This window comes from Emys orbicularis, chromosome 4, assembly GCF_028017835.1.
Source record: "Emys orbicularis isolate rEmyOrb1 chromosome 4, rEmyOrb1.hap1, whole genome shotgun sequence".
Classification (NCBI taxonomy): Eukaryota; Metazoa; Chordata; order Testudines; family Emydidae; genus Emys; species Emys orbicularis.
The window spans coordinates 114,096,481-114,117,666 of NC_088686.1; the positions used below are offsets into that span (position 1 = coordinate 114,096,481).

At 39.5% G+C, this 21,186-nt stretch overlaps 1 protein-coding gene across 1 annotated transcript in view; it reads right to left on the bottom strand.

Moving 5' to 3' along the window:
* Window positions 1–21,186, bottom strand: part of MUC6 (mucin 6, oligomeric mucus/gel-forming) — a 72,229-nt gene that overhangs the window by 34,015 nt on the left and 17,028 nt on the right. Inside the window, exons 2-5 of the mRNA XM_065403346.1 lie at window positions 7,486–7,539; window positions 4,698–4,932; window positions 2,424–2,550; window positions 886–973 (exon numbers count right to left, since the gene is read on the bottom strand). Coding sequence (XP_065259418.1) covers window positions 886–973; window positions 2,424–2,550; window positions 4,698–4,932; window positions 7,486–7,539 — 504 coding nt within the window. The remainder of the gene's footprint in view (window positions 1–885; window positions 974–2,423; window positions 2,551–4,697; window positions 4,933–7,485; window positions 7,540–21,186) is intronic.

The following is a 21,186-nucleotide window of genomic DNA, read 5'->3' on the forward strand; positions in this document are numbered from 1 at the left end:
GACTACTTGCAACCTACTTCTCCCCTGGCATTGATGACTACAACTATGCCTCTCTGCCCACATGGAAGTCCATTCAAAAGGCTGTGGCTAGAATCCTCTATGTGGCTCACTACTCTGAGAATGTCATCCCTCTTTTTGACTCCCTCCATGGGCTCCATTTTTTCCACCACGTTAAACAAGATTTTTTAAAAACCTTTTAAGGCCCTTCACATGTTAGCCCTATCTTACCTATCAGATCTATTATCTTACTAAATGCCTACTGCTGCCTTTGCTCTGGCAACAATACCTCTTTTTACTGCCTGTTAGGGTGAAGGTGTTTGTGGGAGAAGTAAACTTTCTTCTGTGATGGCCTCTACAAGTGGGGTAAAATTAATCAAACTCTTTAAACCTATCGTATTGCCCTTCAGTTCCCTCCTTAAAACTCACCTCTGTGATGTGTACAGTAAACTGCATCTGACAAAGACTAGCCAAGTATTGAGCTAAGACTACAGAATGTTGTGCAAAAAACATGTTTGTTTTACTGTTACCTCATTCTCCCCACTTTGGCTGTTTCATCCACATGTCATGTCTTGTCATAGACCTAGATTGTGTACATTCCTGAGGCAGGGTGATTGCTCTTTACCACATTTGTACAGTGCCTAGCACAAAGTGGTTTGATAACTGATTTGAGGGCCCTTAGAGGTTACTGTAATACAAAGAGAAATAGGCCCTGTTCTGGAGAACCAGGGTGTGATGGTTGATAGGCCTGTTGGTGAATTATGTGGGGGTCTTATTTACTTCAGAAACAGTATGGATAATCTGAGCACAGGAATCTTCTAGCTGTTAAATTTGCTCATTGATCTGGTGTGGTTAGCCCCTTGTGTTTGGTTTGGCCTTAGCTCTTACCTTCACTCAGAAACTCATTTAGTTCCTGTCCATCAAAATTCCCGCACATTCCACAAGTTTTCCTCATATATTTTCTCTCAACCATAACCTAAAATTAAAAACAAACAAACAAAAGGAAATATCATAATTAAGAAATGTCTGTGGGCCAAGATATCTTCTCAACTAACCTTTGTTGGGATACCCAGGTAAAGTCACCCCTTTCAGTTAATTTCTGTGATTTGAGGGAAGAGAATTGAAAGTGATATGCTCCTTTTCCCAGTCAGGTATTCTTTTCCTCTACTCAGTAAGTGGTTATAAGAAATGTGGATCTGGCATTCACATCTATGCCAGAGCAAACCCAGGTATTGAATATTTTTTTTAAAAGAACATGTTGACCAGATTTCTTGGGTTTATCAATATATTTTATATATCTGTTTGGTATCTTTTAATGAGGTGGTAGATTTGGTACTCTTTAAAGTGAGGGCCTATTATGGTAGCTGTAAGAAGGCAAGATGTATGAAGGCCATGTGCTAGTTTCCACCATACAGCACTATCAATACATCTCAATCCTGACCTGCAAGCACTTATTGCTGTTCCACTGTTGAGTTTGTCCTGAACAAGCATTGCAAATTGTGTGGAGGTAGACATGGGCTAGGTGGATATTTCTGCTGCAACGATGCCTTAGGGCTTCAGAGCATCAATTGCTCTTCTTTCTTCCATAGCCGGTGTAGAGAGAGTAAGAGGAAATGGGCATCAGCTCAACAGATCTGCTCAGACAGGGGTCTGAAGACTTTGTAAGTTTTTGTCCTTGTCCATTACATTTGTTTTACATTTCTCCCTGCTTTCTCTAAACTCCACCTCCATGATATTCACAGCCCTGGACACTGGAGAAACAGGAGTTGTTCTTAAAAATGGAGCATTTAATTCTTCTTTTATTTGTTTCAGTTTTACTCCTGTGTCACTCTGTTTACTCCCCTGACTTCAATGAAGTTGCTGCTGATTTACACCAGTGTACATGAGAAGAGAATTGGGCCTGAATTTCCTGCAAAGAAGTGTACAAGATGGTGCTCTAGGCTAGACCCATGCTCATCATGTACCGTACTACGTTTCTTTAAAGACAAGTAGATACTTGATCATACTCTCAGAAGTAATATGGTCTTCAACCTAGTCCCAAGTAATTTATTTCTATATCTAGATATCCAACATGACTCCCTCTACCACTCTGGAATATCAGTGAAGCACATAAAAGTAATGACAATATCTGTTACTAACCTGCATTATAGCCAGTGAGAAGAAAACTGGGTTTTATGTATTTTTATGTGCACTAACTGTCCCCCTATGTATACATCCATTAATAAGGTGAGTAAATGCCTATACTGCCCTCACCTTGGAGGGCTATGAGCCATTATGCCATACATTTAAGGACTTTAAAGGGCACATTCACAATCTTAGTCCAAATAAAAACAATGAATGCATGTCAAGACACCCACTTAGGGATAGTGAGTCTTTAATATTCCAGCAAAAGTTTCTCCTTTGCTTTGTGACAAGATTTTACTCACCATGAGATAGTCGTCGTTGTTCCAGACGACTTCCAGCTCCATCTCCATCAGCTTGGTCACCAGGCGGATGGTGCGTCCAAAAGGAGCAATTTGGATTCCATTGCTGGTGTATGGCAACTTGATGATACTGTTATGAGGAAGAGGAAAAAAATGGATCCTATTATGTAACAGTGTATGCGCTAGTATCAGCTACAACTGGACAGTCATTGTTTGTAATGGAGATACTGCATAGCTATCTGTGTACCACGTGGTATTTGGTGGCAAATTAAGAAAGAAATTTGTTCCCTCATAGCTGGGACATTTCAGGATATTTGAAAACTGCTACTGAATGCAAGACAATCAGCTGCTTAAAAAAAGGACCAACGATATACAGCTAAAGCCCGATTATAATATTAAAAATCAGTATGGGATATGAACATTGGGATGGGGGGAATAATGCTATATATTAACATTAGAGCTCAGCTTGGTTTGGTTTTTATAAGGCAATTGCTAATCTCTTCATAGGTACCTCCAGACACATATTGTCTGAGTACTAGTAGCTGTCAGTCATTACCCTTAAAAGGTCATGAGAGTCACAGTCTATGTTAATATAGGAATTCCTCAGTGCTGAGGCTTGGCACTGTGAGGAGGAGTTGCATAATGGGAGCTGTGTAGCAAGAACGGGACTTGGGACTAGTGGCTGAATTCTAATGCTAGAGACCAGTGGAAAAAAAAGAACCAATATAAATATGTATTGAATATATTTCATCATTGCTAGTCTGGGGACACCAAGTTTAAAATGCAGGCTCTGGGGCTAGTTCCATTCATTTACACAGTTGTCCTTGCAAATCAATCGGTAAGCCAAGTATTTTTCAGTGCAGTTTGCCAAATTGAGGTACAGTTACAAGAGCAGCTGGGTGAATTAATTTTTTTTGGTTCACTGGCAGTTCCAAAGAATTGGAAAAGAAATTGGTTTGAGTCTAACTGAATTTGAAAACTTCAAAAAGAATTTGGCAAAGCAAAGAAGTCCACTTCAGGTCTTATGCAACATTTTGTCTGACCAGAAACATTTTGTTCCTGGGTGTTTTTAAAGGGGCTAGATTCACATAACATATGACGATACTGGTACCACTTCTCTTATCAGCTTTAGCCCAGTGGTTAGAGGCACTCATGTGGGAGGTAAAGGTTCAATTCTCCCCTTTACCTGGTGGTGAGAAGGGATCCCCTGTTGCATGAGAGTGCTCTAGCCATTGGGCTATGGGATATTCTCATGTGGGTCTCTCTGGTTGAAGCTGATCCAATGTCGATAAATAATTTGTTATTGGGCCAGAGAGACAGAGAGAGACTCGATAGTGAGGTGGTTAGGATGCCTGCTTGAGAGGTGGGAGACTCAAGTCCCTGAACCAATGGCTATTGATTTATACAAAGTGAATTAACTGTTAGTTGAAAAAAATGTGTCCAGCTGTAGGTACAAGTCTTGTTTTTCTGCTGACGATAGTTGTAAATACATGGGTGAATATAATATACAAACTTTATACAGCCATCCATATCCTTCCTCTGCATTCATCCGTAGGCAAAAACTCAGAGTTGCCCAACTCATGAACATTGCTGAAATTTCATTTTGGGAATTTCAGCTTCTGGATGGCAATGAACACATTTCCCAAATCTCCCCAGCAAACCGTTTCCCATGAATTTGCTGCCTTCTGGAGGGGATAGTTCCAGCAGTAATGAGACCAGAAAGCAGCCATGGCAAGTAGGGAGTTCCCAGCAAGTCTCCAGATGTTCCCCTATTTTCTATTCCCCTACAGAAGTGCAACACTCATAAGTCTGGGTTCACGGTCATTGAAATTCAAATTACCTCAAAGCAAAACACACCTAAACCTCTAAATTTCACCTAGTTTCATGAGCTGGCCCAGGTGAATTTGAAACTAGAACTAGGCTCACTTAAGAGGATTGCTAAGATTTAAGTCAATGTAGTTTTAATTTGGGAATTATTGCGAGATGAGAAATTTCACCTGCTTTTTTGGCTTCACACTGTACAGGTGTAGTCTATGCTTGGTTTACATTTATTTGGCAGTTATAATCTGGCTTTGGTAGGAGGAGATAAAGTCAGTCTCTAGCTAGGTCATTTGTGTCTGATTTCTAATTTATTAATCCATTTTGGGCACGAAATGGATAAGTGAAATGGACACACTGAGCTTTCCCTGCAGTACAATCACAGACTTATCTAGTGTATCTCACATAGCACTTTGCCTTTCTTTACCCACTGCTATTCGATATATCCCCGAAGCTTACCCAACATTCTTGAGTGCAATGATGTTCTTTTCAACTGTGACGACGACAGGTCCCAACTCCATGATGATTCTTGTAATTTTTTTGTTCACCCCGCGGCGGAACTGGATGTTGAAGTCCGGGCTAACATCATTGCATACGGTGGTGAAGATGTAGTTGCAGGACCCAGAGAAGTCATACAAATAATTATCAAAGGTGGAGAAATGCCCTGCACCCCAGGTAGAACATGAGCCCTTGTCTAAGAAATGAAAGAGAAAATGTATTTAGGTTATCTTGTGCCATGTTTGATGAGACTGACATGCATTCCAAACACTACCAGTCGTGTTCTAATAGCAGGAAAAGCTGATGAGCTTAGAATTTACATAAACTCTCAGAGAAACTGAATTTATATTCAGTTTAGGATCTATTCTTTTTCCAGAGTATCTATATGCCTTTAATTCTTCTCCTTTATTTTTTTGTCCATGAATGACATTTGCATTAGAGCATCTGATTTTTCTCTCTCCTTAAATTTTAAGTCAATACAGTGCTGGTGAAAGATGCTCTGAAACACATTTGGGCTGTCTATTTATACACAGGGCAAATACAGCATGGACAACACCACTGCAATCTTCCTTCTCACTGCCCCAGAAAATGTGTCTTAATCCCAGGGGTTAAAGGAAGGAAGTTTGGGGAGTTGTGCAGTTCTCTTTCTCTTTCCTTTGCTATAAGTAGAGGGGAGCTTTCCATCTCTCCATAACTTGGGAAAGCATTGCTCCCCCACAGTCTCCTCTCCTCCTTGGCTGGCATCTCCTACTTTAGTTACTGCTCAACTCTAATTCTGAGGGACTATATCTAAATACTGGAGAGGGTAGCTCAGGGTTCATGTCCACATGCCCATTCAGTCTCTGGAATTTGTTGAGATGGCGATCAGGGGACCCGATTAGTGACAGTGAGGTGTAGAGTTAGGTGACATTTTTTGGTACACATTTTTTTGGGTGAAAAATGCAGATTTGGCAACACAGGACCATTTCACAAATTCATGTTGTTTTGGAAAAATTGTTTTGGCTGGAAAAAACGTGAAAACATCAAACCATTTCATTACATTTTCAAAAGAAAACATTTAAATCTTTTAAATTGATTCTTGTTTCAAAAGTTCCTTCAATTTTATTTTAAAAACTGAACATTGAAAAATGATCAAAATCTAAATGTTTCATGAAACATGTTAAATGAAACATTAAGATCTTGTTTGGTATCAAATGACTTTTTTCTCAACTTTTTGATTTGCTGAAAATTTTTAAAAAAAATATTTTTGGTTTGACCTGAAACAAAACTTTTTCTGATATTTTTGGAATTGCCAGTGAAATGAAAAATCTGTTATTTGCACAGCTTTAGTTGTGTGTAATGTAATCACTTGTCCTTGACAGAACCAGCCCAAATCTTAAAGGCATGAGATATTTTGGGGTAAAAATTGGAGGTGTAGATGCAATTGGTATATCACATAATAATAATGAGCTAGCAGAGACATGGTTAGCCTTCAGCCAGACATGCCATGTGGGAGTGGGGGGTGCGTGGGTAAATAATATAGTGAACTGAACTGTGCCGTGGTTTTCCTGAAACCCCTATGTTTTAATCAAAATAGTTATTGATTCATTAAATACAATATTCCAATAACCATTTTGATAATGGTCTTGATAAACTTTTGAGTAACCATTTCAGTTAAAAAAAATGGAGAAAAATTGCACAGAATAATGGGTTCATTTTGAAACAGGGTGTATAAAAATTATGATTTAAAAAAATATACAGAAAAGTTTTATTTAAATTGGTTTTTAAAGGATTTACATGTTTCTAGTGTTTTACTTTTGTCCCATTTTAATGTTTTAAATTGCTAAAGAGGATGTTTAGTACTTGGTTCTTTTGTTTCCTAATTGTTAAAATTTCATATTTTACCAAGAATGTTCACATTTTAAATCTTCATGTATGATGTAAAGACTATATCAAGGCCTCATAAATATCCTGACATTGAGAGCAGGCTATCAGGGTTTGTGGTTTGAAGTAAATGGGACTTGTGCTCCTAAATCACTTAGATGCCTTCCTAAATCCCACTCTTAGTTGCCTAAATACAGGTTTATGAGCCTAACTTGAGTTCTGTATTTTTGAAAATGTTGGCTTGTGTGAATAAAAAAGTTTACAATAACAAAGTATTGAAAGTCTAAATAATTTTTCACGGTTACTGTGATAAAATTTCATTTTGAAGTGGCAAAGATTGTATGCCACTAAAAGAATTTTTAAATAAAAAATATACTTTTAGCTCCTGATGCTGCTAACATTTAGAGGTACGTACTTAAGCACATGAGTAGTCCCACTGAAGTCAATGATTCATGTGAGTTAACCTGCTAAAGTGTTAACAGGATCAGGACCTTAATTTTCAATAGTTTGGTTTTTTTTTTTTGCTTGTAGCTGTTTTGTAAAATTCAAGTAAGAGACCTTATCAGTAGTGGTATTTTTTTTAAAAAAAGCATTTATTATAAATTTTAATCTAAAGTTGCAATAACACAAATTTTAAAATTAGTTTTACAAAGCCTAAACCTCATTTAAATTGATTATTTTTGAAAATATTATTTAAATCACCCCACCCAATTTCAAACTTGCAAAATGGAAACAACTTCAAAACATTGGCATTTTCCATGACATTTTTCACTTTATTTTTCAATCTGCTCTAAAGGATACAATGGTCACCCTAACTCCTTCTCAAGGACGGTCCTTACAAAATACTTCACCACTTTTATCCAGCAAGTGTAAAAGAAACTGTTACCTGAACGCAGCATAGCATCATCTTCTCCACTTCTGGACTCTTCACTGTCGTCATCTGGAAAATAGGAGTTGGTTAAATATTACCACTGATCCTTCCAGCCAAACCTTGCATATTTTAACATTAATACAATACTCCTCTTTGCACTTGCTAGCGAGGCTAGCTTGTTTGGATCTTGCCTGTTTTCCATTCACCAAATAGGTATTAGTGGGACATATGGAGATAGTGCCATAAATGGTATTTTCTATAAACACAGGAATGCTGTGATAACTAGGAGTAAGGTGTTTCAGTTGAAATTCCAATGTAGATAAATAATAAACAGGAATGCCAAAGCATATAATCAGTGCACTGAGTGCAATTTTTGCTGAATGACTTTAGCTGACTTTGTTTCATTTTGTGTATAAGCAAGAGCAAGGTTTTGATAATTATTATAAGCAAATCATGAGCAGAGATGGGGATGCAGAGGAGAATTTTTCTCCTTGATCTCTGCTGCACAGGGAATTTTGCTCCCTTCAGGGTTCTCTTCCTATAGCTTTTACCCACTTATGACTCAAAAAGAACAGGAGTACTTGTTGTCTACAAGCCATCAGGAACAGTATCCCCAGATGGACTACAAGCCATCAGGAACAGTATCTCCGACCACAAGTACTCCTGTTCTTTTTGCGGATACAGACTAACACGGCTGCTACTCTGAAACCACTTATGACTGATGAAATACTCACTTAATTCGAGCCAGTCATTGCCTCTGCTGCCTGAAGGAAAGTAAATAGTTACAGTTAAGAATCATCTTAGTATAACAAAGCTAACATTTATATAGTGCCTCTCACCCTAAAACTCTTTACAAACTAGATTCAGGAATCTCATCATCCGTCAGTGAAATGCAGACAATTATGGGGTGAATGCAACAGCTTGTTAACTGCACATAGTTTAAGATAGAAAGTGAAGAAAATAAAATACTGTATTTTTTCCATGAAGAATTTTAAATAGGCAGAATATGTGAGATAATTTATTCAGAATACTAGAACTCACATGCTAAGCCATATTTATTTAATTTTTGTAAAGGTATCAAAGGCTTTTTTTTAAACTATAAGTGCTTAGGAGTACGGATGGATGAAATTTTCACACAACTTTTTTCAGAAAAATGTAGTCAGCAGCATCAAAATGTTTTGTGAATTCATGTCAGTTTTAGTTAATTATTTGTCAAAAAAAATTCTAAAAAAAATTCAAAAAAGTCTAAACATTTTGTTTTGACATTTTTGAAGAAAACCTTTTTGATTTTTCAGTTCAAAATGACTTTGTACAAAATTTCCTATAATTTTATTTAAAAAAACCAGTCAAAACATTTAAAAATGCTTGAAATCAAATCAAAACATTTCAACCCAAAATTACTTTTTAAAATGTTTTGAGTCACCAAATATTTTTTAAAATTTCGTTTAGTTCGACCTGAAACAATTTTTTTAAATTGTCAGCAAACTGAAAAATCCATTATTTTTGCAGAGTTTTAAGGCAAGTTAAACAGTTACATATTAAATAAGAACCATAAGTCCACAAGAAGGGCTTGTGATTTGATTTAAATCCATCACATTATTCACTCTTTCCAACTCTGTAGTAAAACACGATACCAGAAAATGTAGTATTATGGGTGACACCCAAATTGTGGTATTCCTAATAGTGCTTCAGGAAGCTGCCTTATGGCCATGGCAATTTACCAAGCCCAACAGTCACTTTATGAGTGTGTTGCTGTGGTAACCATGGCTTAGTGAAGCGGCAGCAGGACTGCAGCAGTTAAGGCTGGTTCTGACAGCAGGGCTGCGGAAGTCTCCCTCCCCACCAGGGCCGGCTCCAGGCACCAGGTTGGCAAGCAGGTGCTTGGGGCGGCCACTCCGGAGAGGGGCGGCAGGTCCAACTATTCGGCGGCAATTCGGCGGACGGTCCCTCACTCCCGCTCGGAGCGAAGGACCTTCCGCCGAATTGCCGCTGCAGATCGCGATCGCAGCTTTTTTTTTTTGTTTTGGCTGCTAGGGGCGGCCAAAACCCTGGAGCCGGCCCTGCTCCCCACATTGACACAGTACGGCAGGAGGGAAATCCCTGCATGGCCGAAGGGCCTAAGACACCGTGGCGGAAGATGTGGGGGATGCTGGAGTTGTCCTGGCCTGGCAGAGCAGAGACCCCATCCTGGACTGCAAAGAGGAGAATGAGTACCTGGCTGTGGGGAAGGCCACCATGCTACTGAACTGTTTGTTTCTGGGGATGGTTCCCCCACTCCTGGCTGGTAGGGTTACCAGCTCTCCAGGATTGTCCTGGAGTCTCCAGGAATTAAAGATTAATCTTTAATTAAAGGTTATGTCATGATGAAACTTCCAGGAATACATCCAATCAAAATTGGCAACCGTACTGGCTGGTGAGTGAGGGAGTGGGGCCATGACACTGGATCCCTGCAGGCACAAATTGGTCCTGGTGGGGCAGAGCTGAGACCCCTGGCCAGGTCTGCAAGGAGGAGGACAAATATTGGTATTTGTGAGATTTTGTGATATATGTGCTTCACCTGCCACAAAAGTCACCGGCTGCCACTGCAATCAAGCCCAGTTTGAGGCATCACTGCTAACCACAAGAACCCCATTCAGTTGCCACCTAATACTGTAGGTACCTAAACTCACTCTGTGCCTACATTTTTACTGTAAAAGCTCCCCAAGCACTTAGCATGTGCACTGCTGCCTCACTCTATGCGTATGTATACATAAGGACAAAAAACCCACGGCAGGCCTGAGTCATTTGACTTGGGCTCATGGGGCCCAGGCACTGGTGCTGAAAAATTGCTCTGTAGACATTTGGGCTCGGGTTGGAGGCCGAACTCTGGGACCCTGCGAGTTACTATTTCTTTGTAGGCAAACCCTGCAGTCCGAATTCATAAAGTGTTTTACATAAGCTCCTCGATGCAGGGACTTTCTTACTATGTGTTTTGTTCAGTGCCTTGTACAATCAGTCCCTGTTCCTGATTGGAGCTGATTGGGCACAACCTCATCTTAAATGTGTAATAACAGGCAAAGTATTTACCTCTTTTCAGAAGCTCCTTCTGCCTGTAGAGAAATTGATGGGATATATAACTCCCTTCAAGCCCTGTGAAAGCAAAAGGTATAGATAAGTCATCATCACAAGACAAAACAGAAATGCAGCATCAGTTTTTAAAAGCTCCTTCCTGTCCTTTGATTTACTGTGCTCATCACTGTCATACAGATAACAATTACTGTGCTTGTGTCAATGCATGCACAGCTTGTAATGAACTGCTTCTCTTCAACTGGTAGGAAGGTACTTTAAGTGGCGAGAGCAAAGAGCATCCCACAAAAGCCACATATTACTCTGTTGTGCCTTTTGCATGTTACACCCATACATAGTATGAAGAAACAACCCAAAAGTTTGCTAATCATATATAACATACAAAGCCTAGCTATATGTATACACGGCTGTTCTGCAGAGTTCTGGTGGCTTCTGAAACACAAAAGACACTGATGGCCACTAGAGGGCTCATTAACTGTTTAAACAGATATTACCCAATTCCTATACACTGCACCCTCAGTGCTTGACTGAGTGTGATGAAACAGTTGGCACTGTGAGTAGTGAGCTGAGAGGATGGCTGAGGTGCTCTCTCCTGTTTGTATGTGGGCTGATGTTGAGACCTATCTGTCTTTAAAATAGCTTTGACTCTCAGGCTTCAGCCTTTGTCTCCCTTAAGCAGAATTTGATTTAAATAGATAGCCAGCTAATGAAAAGAGGTATTCCCACTAGTGCTTATTGGAGAGAAGGGCTTGAATACTCGTGTTTCGTGGAAGAGCAAAGATGGTAGTAGGGACAGATGACAGTGAAAAATTCTTTGCTATGGCACCTTTTATGAGCAGGAACAAGTTAAATATTGAATGACTCAACTTTCTGCATAGTCTCATGGCCACATATGATATAGTGTTTTCTGGCATTTTTAGAGAAGCTAGGTGTGTGGAAGGGATCCCAATACTTCAGTCAAATTAAGCCCAGTTGAATCTTATTTTTGAAGAGCCTTGTTGCACATAGAGGAGTTACTGCAACATCTGCAGCAGCCAGGTTTGGTAGTTCCCCAGGTGTTGGTGTGTGATGTTGAGACAGAAGAGGAAAGAAAGAAAGCTAACAAGATGATTCTCTTCTTACATTTTGTAAAGCCATAGAAAATCCGGAGAGAACCATGGCAGCCAAACTGGATTACAAGTAAATGTATTTTAAATGCACAAACTCCTCATTTGAAGAGATTTGAGGCAAGATAATCTTCTGGTTAAGGCGATGAGCTGCAACTAAGGAGATCATGGTTCAATTCCTGTGGCTGTGGCAAATTACCTAATCTCCCTGCCTCAGTTTCCCACTGGGATAGTACTTATCACACATGCTGTTGTGAGGATAAATTCAGTTATGTTTGTGAGAGCTAAGATACTGCAGTGATGAGAGCTATCTATGGGAAGTGCCCTAAACAGATGGGAAATTACTGAAGTGGTGGAAATCTATCTACCAACAGTGCTTTCTTCACAACCTATGACAACATCAGAGGTGTGCTGTCTTACAGAGGAAACAAGTAACTACAGAGTTCAAAGTAAATGAAATTTCATAACCTTAGGGCTTGTGTGTATGAACACATAGTTTGCAGCAACCTGCAGTGTAAATCTACCCTACAATAGCCTGCTGTGCACTAAGTGTCTGTGAGGACCTTGCTGTCATGCACTAAATGTTCCTTAGTGCACTTTAATCTACTCCTTGTTCTAAGTGGGGTAGATCAAAGTACACAAAGGAACTTTTAGTGCACGGCAGCAGGGTTCACGTGGATGCTTAGTGCGTGAAAAGGTTAGTGTGGGGTAGATTTATACTAGCTTGCTGTTAACTAAGTATTCATATAGCCAAACCCTTAGAGTCAGTAACGGTAATAATGTAACACTTTTTTGTTGTCTTCAAGTGATGAGAGAAAAACTTTGTGGAACTACTTCAGTAGTCACTCGACCACCAGCTGCCAGTCACCTCACCAGGCAATCAGCACTTTTAGTTCCACAATGGTCTGAGATAGCTAATATCAGAGCATGACAGACTATACCTGTATACCCTCAGATTCTGGGCTTGGCCAAGGCTGGTCTCAGCTTCTGGCATAATTTAGAACAGAGTAGACCACTGGTTGCTCTTAATTTTGCCAGTTTGAAATAATCCCTATGAGTTGTTATGCATGACAGGTATTTACAGAGGACAACGTGCTCCAGTTATGCCCTCTTCTGCCCCTGGTATGTTCTCAGTGCGTCCGTTACAATGAGGAGCAAAAAGAGAGGAACACATAATTAGGTAAGATGGCTGTATGGCAAGTGAGGTTTCATTGTTCAGATCCAGTGTGGTGGCTGAACTTTCCAAGTCTTTTGTATGGAGTCATCTGTTTGTTCATGAATCCACCGAAGGTGGGTGAAAAGTTCCACAGTTGCTACACCTAAATCCCAGGCTTTGAAACCTGAGTCACTCCTACCCCTATTCACAGACGTCGATGCCTTTTGTAGATATTTGATGAGCAGGACTTGAGAGAGAGCCTTAAAGCATCACTTGAAAGGCAGACTCATCTAGTGAGCCTGATGTAAAACATGAGGTCTACGCTTCTGATCCCCAAAAGTGCTAATCTTTTAGCTCAGAATAGTGTGCTGATTTCTAATGCTGTCACAGTTCAAGCATGCCAAACAGCTTCAAAATGCTAAGTCTATGCTACTCTTACTTTGTTTCAGGGAGTGGAATAACTAAATGGAATAAATAGTATTGAGTAAAGGGACATGCAAATGTAACAGAGATAATTAAGTACATTACATTTGCACAAACTTTTTTGCTCCAAACATTTCTGCTCTACAAAATATAGATTCATATACTGACAGCCTGTAGCTCAGCCTTGATCCTGTCAGACTTGAACTACGCAAATGATTATAATACAGTAACTTTGCTCACCAGGCATATTCACCCTTCCTTGTCTAGCTCTAAAAAGATGTAGTGAGAACATCCTGGTAATTTTATTAACCAAAATGCACCTCATGTGCAGTCCTATGTAAGAGCTCAGTGGGAATTTTCCATTGAAATGGTTTTCTGACAGAAAATGCACTTTCTGAAAAATGGAAATTTTCCATGTGAAAAATTTGATGTTGCCAGAAATTTGCTATTTTCTGTTGGGAAAATTGAAATGAAAAATTTGGGGTTTTGAGCTGACCCAGAACTTTCTGTGTTGAACTTCTTCAAAATGATATTAAACTGTATTTCCCTATCAATGCATTGTTTTATGGGAGTTGTAGTTTGGGCCCTTATTTTCTCCTGTGGGCTGGGCTTCCTGGAGGACTAAATCTTCCCATAATGCAATGTGGATTTTCCTCTGACTAAGCTGCTTGGTGCTCTGTGAGAGTCACATGACTCTGGGTGTACTATGGGAGATGTAGTCCAGCCAGGGGATCATGGGGGCATTGGATTCCCAAACTACAGTTCCCATGAGGCAATGCACCACTATGTGAAAATGCAGTTTAATATTGAACTGACTTGAAACACAACATTTCTATTTTGGGAATGTCAGAATGTTTCATTTTAATTAAAATGTTGAAATGAAATTTTGACATTTCCAAATCACAATTTTTCAGAATTTCTGGACTGTGAAAATTTTTGCAATTTCAACTTTTTGTCACAATTTGGGGTGAAAACCAATGTTGGAATTTCCCATGAGATGGAAATTTCAAATTTTGCTCAGCATTAGTTGTGTCATTTTAAAACCACTTACGTTCCTACAAAATATCATTGTTTCAAAGGAATTTTGCCATGTTCCACTGCAGCATGGAACTTCAGCAAAACATAGCAGAGAAGGGATTAATACACCAGGTAATATATTATCTACACACCTCCTGTAACATTTGCATTAATGGGAGCTTATCCTCACATTAAGAGTAAAAATACTCCTAAATTTGTAATCAAGCTTAGAACTTATTTTTTTAAATTTGTTTTTACTGGCACTTTTTTAAGATGGTAGATATACACATAGATGTTATAAATGATACAGTATTTATTTTGGTACAGCATTGTTAAAACTGAATAAAGCATGTTTTGGAGAAGTATATATAAAATAACACACATTTACAAGTGTGTATGTATGTTGTGAAATTACTTATGGGTAGGTAGACAAGCAGAAGTTGTAGCAAATTGTATGCTGTAGCTAGCTGTGTGGTGGGTTGGGGTACGCTCTGTACTGATACTTTGTAACTCTGGGAGAAGCAGATAGGAGGGTTAAAATAAATAACCAAAAAATATAAGATGAATTTGCATGATGATAATTAAAGATAATGCCAACACTCAATTTGTAGCTGCAATAGTAATAATCTAATCTAACTACAATATGTTCACCGTTATTTCTAGTCAGTCTGAAGTTATTAAATTACTTTTATCTCTTTCTCAACTAGGTGCCAGCATAGCATGATTACCTCTATGGGAGTACCTAGCTATGCATAAGTACTGTATAAATATACAATATCTCTTTAGGATCCAAGGCTGGCTAAGTCTACTGTGACAGTCAAACTAAGTAAGCCACAATTAAATATCAGTAAAGTAGGAGCCCTTATATCAGGATATAGTTAAAACTAACCATCTTAATCCAGTTTGCATTATCAGTCATGTTTGCTGTATTAAGCTAATGTACACTTATTTGAGTTGGCTCCAGAACAAGTAAGCAAGTCTCAAGATTTCCGAGAGCTTTTTTACCATATACACACTGCAACAATGAATATTTAAATTTAAAATTAGAGATGGGCGTAAGCTGCAAAATTTGGATATAGATTTGAAACTCCCAGAGTTCAGGGGAGGGAGATTGGATCTAGGGAGTTTGGTTTAGTCCATTATACAGATAAGGGCTAGTCATGCAGTTTGGATCCAGATTATAAAACTCTGAAAATGCCAAACCAAAGATCGGGGCGTTCAGATCACAGGTTTAGGTGCAGATTCATGTCCACTTAAAATTATTATGTTTTAAAGACTTGTTTGAAATAACTAATTCAGCATTTACTTTTATGATCCCAAATGAACAATGTGAATATTATGTCTAAAATGTATAATTGTAATGTTAAATCCTTCATCCAAAACATGTCTGCTTGTCAAGGAATGATTCTGGGAATAGCTAATCATTGTATTGGTAGTGCAGCACACATTCTATCTATTTATCAGGTACTTATATGGCTCACATCATGGTAGTAGCTGAGTGCCTCACAAACTTTAATGTATTTATCATAGAATCATAGAATAATAGAATATCAGGGTTGGAAGGGACCTCAGGAGGTCATCTAGTCAAAGCAGGACCTAATCCCCAACTAAATCATCCCAGCCAGGGCTTTGTCAAGCCTGACCTTAAAAACCTCTAAAGAAGGAGATTCCACCACCTCCCCAGGTAACCCATTCCAGTGCTTCACCGCCCTCCTAGTGAAAAAGTTTTTCCTAATATCAACCTAAACCTCCCCCACTGCAACTTGAGACCATTACAACACACCTCTGAGGTAGGACAGTGTTACTATCCCCATTTTACAGATGGAGAGCTGAGGATATATCTACACAAACATTTAGTTTGTGGCACGCTGGGGTGTGAATCTACCCCACACTAGCTTGCCACAGACCTACTGTCACTGGGCGCGGCGGGCTAGTGTGGGGTATGTTCACACCCAGCTTGCTGCGAACTAAATGTTTATGTAGACAAGCCCTGAGGCCCAAATATATGTCTGTACTACAATGGGGGGGGGGGGGGGGGTGATTGCAGCACCCAAACTAGCTCACTCAAAATGGCAGTGAAGCCATGGCAGCATGGACAGTAGCGTGGGCTAGCTGCCTAAGTATGTACCCATGCTCTGTGGTGGGCTTGTACCTGGGTGGCTAGCTCATGCCATTGTCTGTGCTGCCATGGCATTGCTGCTATTTTTAGCAAGCTAGCTTGATCAGAGCTAGCTCTGGTATGCCTATACATGCTACAATGGCACCTCCCAATTGCAGGGTAGACATACCCAGGGAGGCTAAGTGACTTGCCCAAGGTCACACAGGAAATCTGTGGAGGAGCAGGGTTCAACAGTAAATTCTCAATTTACTGTGAATGTGTGGGTTAACATTTAAACATAACATGTGATTACAGGCAAAATATGCAAAAATGACACTCAACATCTTACTCAACATTTCTGTTCCCTGTGTGTCTGAGTCTAGCCGTGTGCTTCACAGGCAAAATAAGATTTACTCCTCTTAGCACTGCAGAGCCATTGGAGCTATGGAAGAACAACCTAGGCTCTATTTTGCTTCATACTTCCTTAATGGACTTACCACTTAATGTCTCTTTTAAAAAATGTGCATTTAGTATTCATGAAAGGTGCTACATTTGATAGGCCTGGAGCCATAGACATAGAATCATAGAGTTGCAGGCCAGAATGGGCCACCAGCTCATCTAGTCAGAACTCCTGTATATCATAGACCACCAAACAGCATCCAGCCTCCCCAATGCCAAGCCCAACAACCACAATTAGACCAAAGTATTACAGCCCAAAGGAAACTAAACAATTGTGTGCCATGGACAGAGAACAGGAAGGACTGAGGTGCATCAAAGCCTGAGGCCCCTACAGTGGCAGGGAATTGATTAAATGAGATATATCCAGATGATCCTAGCAAGTGACTTAAGTCCTGTAGTTTTCTATATTAGACATACGACTGCACTGTCCCATCAGTATGCCTCAAACTTTGACCAGGAGGGTTTATCTTTAGAGGTAAGAAAGTTCAGCCTCCATATTTATTCATTCCTTGGTCCTTCTGCAGTGACTATCAACAAGGATATCAACTGTAGGACTTGACCACTAGGAACTACATTGAAACTACCACCTAAGCTAACCAAATAGCAATGATAGTAGCGTTTGGCTACTATCTATCTGGGCTCATCTTAAAACAATGACAGTGATAAGGGCTCTGTAGCATCCCTAAGCTATCACTTAGGTTCTGATTACAGAATCTTTATTACTGGTGGTTAGGTGAGAGAAAAAAAACCCACGGTTTGATTTTTTCACATTCTAGATTGCTTATGCAGGGATGTCAATTAGATAAATAATCTTTTGACTTCAAAATTGGACGCATTTGATCTGGATGTCAGTGACACTGAGCAAATATGGAACCCCACTATGTAATTTTATAGACACCTTTACTTTTATTAAAACTGCACTTTAAGCCTCGTTGATGATGACTTATTACAGAACTCAAATCTAATACTTGATACCATGTTGATAAGTAACTTGGAATATGGCCCCTGAATTAGTTTTAGGATTCAGGGGCCATATTCTGATCTTGGTGTTACAATGGTGTTAATGAAGTCAATAGAGATATTGTGGAATTTATACCTGTATAATTGAGATAAAAAAATGGCCCGTGGAGTTTACATAAGGCTTTAATTGTTCATATTTTTCTTTCTCCAGTTACAGTACAAATCTCTGATTTAAGAATAATATGTACTGTTACTGGATTAGTATTATATGGGCCATTAAGTGTGGTAAACACAATACAGAAGAAATAAATATAGCTTTGTTCAAACTAAACTAAATAAATTATGCATTTTAACAGCTTGGACCATGTGCTTGAAACATTTTTGGCAGCCTTCAGAGCAATTGTAATAGCTGATAATTATGGAGCAGACATAGAACAAATAGAAGAAAAGGAAACCACAGTCTAAAACAACACACAAATTAATCACAAAGTAAAGACACCCCTCAAATAATCCAGTGCAAGCACTTGCGGGAAAAAGAGGCACATTACAGATTCAACATATTTGCTTTTCAACCTAAAAACAAATAAATAAATAATCTATGACATCCAAAAAGGTTGGGCCGGAAAGGGGTGGGAGGCCAAATCCCTTAATGAAACATAAATCGATTAGTTTTATATAAAGAGCTAGAAAAACACATTGAGAGATTTCATTTGAACATTTTATAGATTTGAACCATTTCCCACATTTCAAGCATGGAAGTCCTCTTTTAAAGAATGGGGTTAGTCAAGAAAAATTATGCCCTTTCTCTGACACATATTTAAGACCTTGTGCACCGTTCTTAACAGGCGCAATTCTACAGAGGGTACATATGCAGGTCTCCCACTAGCATCAATGAGAGCGCTGCATGTGGAGCTACTGCAGGGTGGAGACCCTTTGTGTCTGCAAACACAATATACAATTTACCATGAGGGATGTGACATAATTCACTTACTATATACCATGCAGTGAATGATCCACCAAGAGTCTCAGTAACCAGAAATTCCAAATAGAGAGAGTAGGGAGGGAAAAAAATAATTTAAAATTGTTCTACTGGGTCGTATTTTCAGTCATGTGTTTGTGAAATATGCAGTTGCATATTTTAAACTTCTGATGGGAAAAACATAAATGGAAATGATTGTAATTCCACTGAGGATGGGGGAAAAGGTCTGCATCCCATGTACTGTTAGTATAATAATGGAATCTTCTAACATCACACACTGCAATCTCCCCTTGTTTCACTATATACCTATTTCCCTTTGAATACCACTTAGTCAAACATCCATCCAAAGAAATATCATGTCTAGCTAGAGATCTTAGACTTACCTGTGCAGTGTAGAAAACTGCAGGAAATTATTAGTAGTAGTGCCAAAAGCATGGTGTTTGCCTTGAGTGAAGAGTTTCTTTTTTCAGGGCTCTCCGCCCCTACCTGCTCAAAAGGGGCAGTGCTGCTGCTGCCACCTTCAAAGCTTGCCTTTTCAAGCTTGGATGCTTTATATATAGAATGGCAAAGCCCTCCCTCATTCCCATGGTCTTCAGAAATTGCAACAGCTGGCAAAGTGGAGTAACCGCCAAACAGGATCTTCCACCTTATCAGGCTCAACACACCTAAATGCAGACTTATAAAAGAAGGAGGAAAAAAAAAAGAAAACAAAAAACTCCTCCAGTTCATTATCATTTTTCCAAGGGCAGTTTAATGGACGTTTTGCAACAGTTCAAACACATTTAAGTCTATTTACTGTACAAATTTGGTATCACGTCCAAAAGAAATTCAGATCGGTAGTGCGTAAATTGTGATAGGATCTGATAAGGAGAAGAGTAACTTTGGGACCAATACCCTAAGTGGGAATAAGAGGTGGGGTGAACTGGAATGGAGAGGGGGGAATAGGGAGAGAGATGCTAAAATATGAGTGAACAGTACAGATCTCAAATCTTCTGATTAGCTCTTCTTTTTCTCTCATAACTAACTGTCTTATTAATCTTTTCCTTGATTGACTTTTCAGGCAAGATGGCGAGAAACTTTTTTTCCGCAGAAGTGATAGTATTTGTTTCCTCTTGAGGGATGGGGAAATTTCATCTCAGCTCCGGATATCCTACTTTCATTTGAGCTGACATGTTAGTTTCCATACTGGGCTATTCCATTATAATATTGTTTAGTACCCCCTAGAAGTAATCCCTTCAGCCAGAGTTGAGGCATGTTAAGTGGATCAAGGTGGTAGCTTGTAGCATTGCTGCTACCTTTGTACCAATGCTGTGTAGAGAGGATGTCAGTCCTCATGGTGACTGATGTGGCATCGTTATCTGAGACAAAAAGGCGTGGAATTAAGCTACAGATGTTATTCCAATAGTATAACAATAAGATATATAAAAAAGATGCCTTTCCCTGAGAAAATACCATGTTTATGGGTCACTTCTCCATATGCATTCTCCTTGGCACCTATTTTTTACATATGGACCACCCTCTTTGTAGAGACCTTCACATGCCTGGGTTTCTGTCACTCTGCCCTTCCTAGTTTTTCCTCCTAGCTAAATGAGTACACCTTCAGTGGCTCCTCATATTGTTCCCAACCCCATCTCTGTTGCCGAGCAGACTGGTGGGCACAAGCAGTGCAGGCATTATTTTTAGTGGAATATTGTTGCTCAGATTGTCTCCACATCTCCCCTCCATTCCTTACATTCGTGCACCACTCACGTTCAGTGACATTTTGTTAACATTTAAAAAAGAGACAGTAGGTATCCTGGCCTTGAAATCTGTTGAAGCTGTTTTTCATGTTGCTGTTCATTCACAAATGCACACACCTTCTGGCATCTTCAATGAAGGCTCTTGTCTTTTGGCTGAGCACAGGGTTAGACTCCCTGATAAAGTGTGGAGTATGTGTAGGTCTACTTGAGGTGCATCCACACTGATATGCTTACTATGGGTTGTTCAGGAGCACAGATAATCTACATTTTGTGCTTTTAGCATAATATCAGAAGTTCTGATTCTCTTTCCTCTGAAGCATGGGACATAGGTGCCAGGATAATCAGGGTATATCTCTCTAAATTAAGTATCTGCCATTACAGGGTCATTGGGCATTGGTGCACCTCAGTCCCTCCTGTTCTCTGCCTGTGTCATACAATAGTTTAGTCTCCTGAGGGTCATAATACCTTGATCTAATTCTGGTTCTTGGGCTTTGTGTTGAGGTGGCTGGATATATAGGAGGTCAGACTAGCTGATCTGATAGGGCCTTCTGGCCTTAAACTCTGTGACAAAGTCGTGCATTCCTAAACCTTGGAGACACTGTTCCCTATCCTTCACTAGCAGGTACCTATGGTTACTAATTTTCAGTGTATCTGGACCCAAGCAAATCTGGGCAGATTTATAGTATTGATCAAAACCAAGTGTTTTCTGGTGA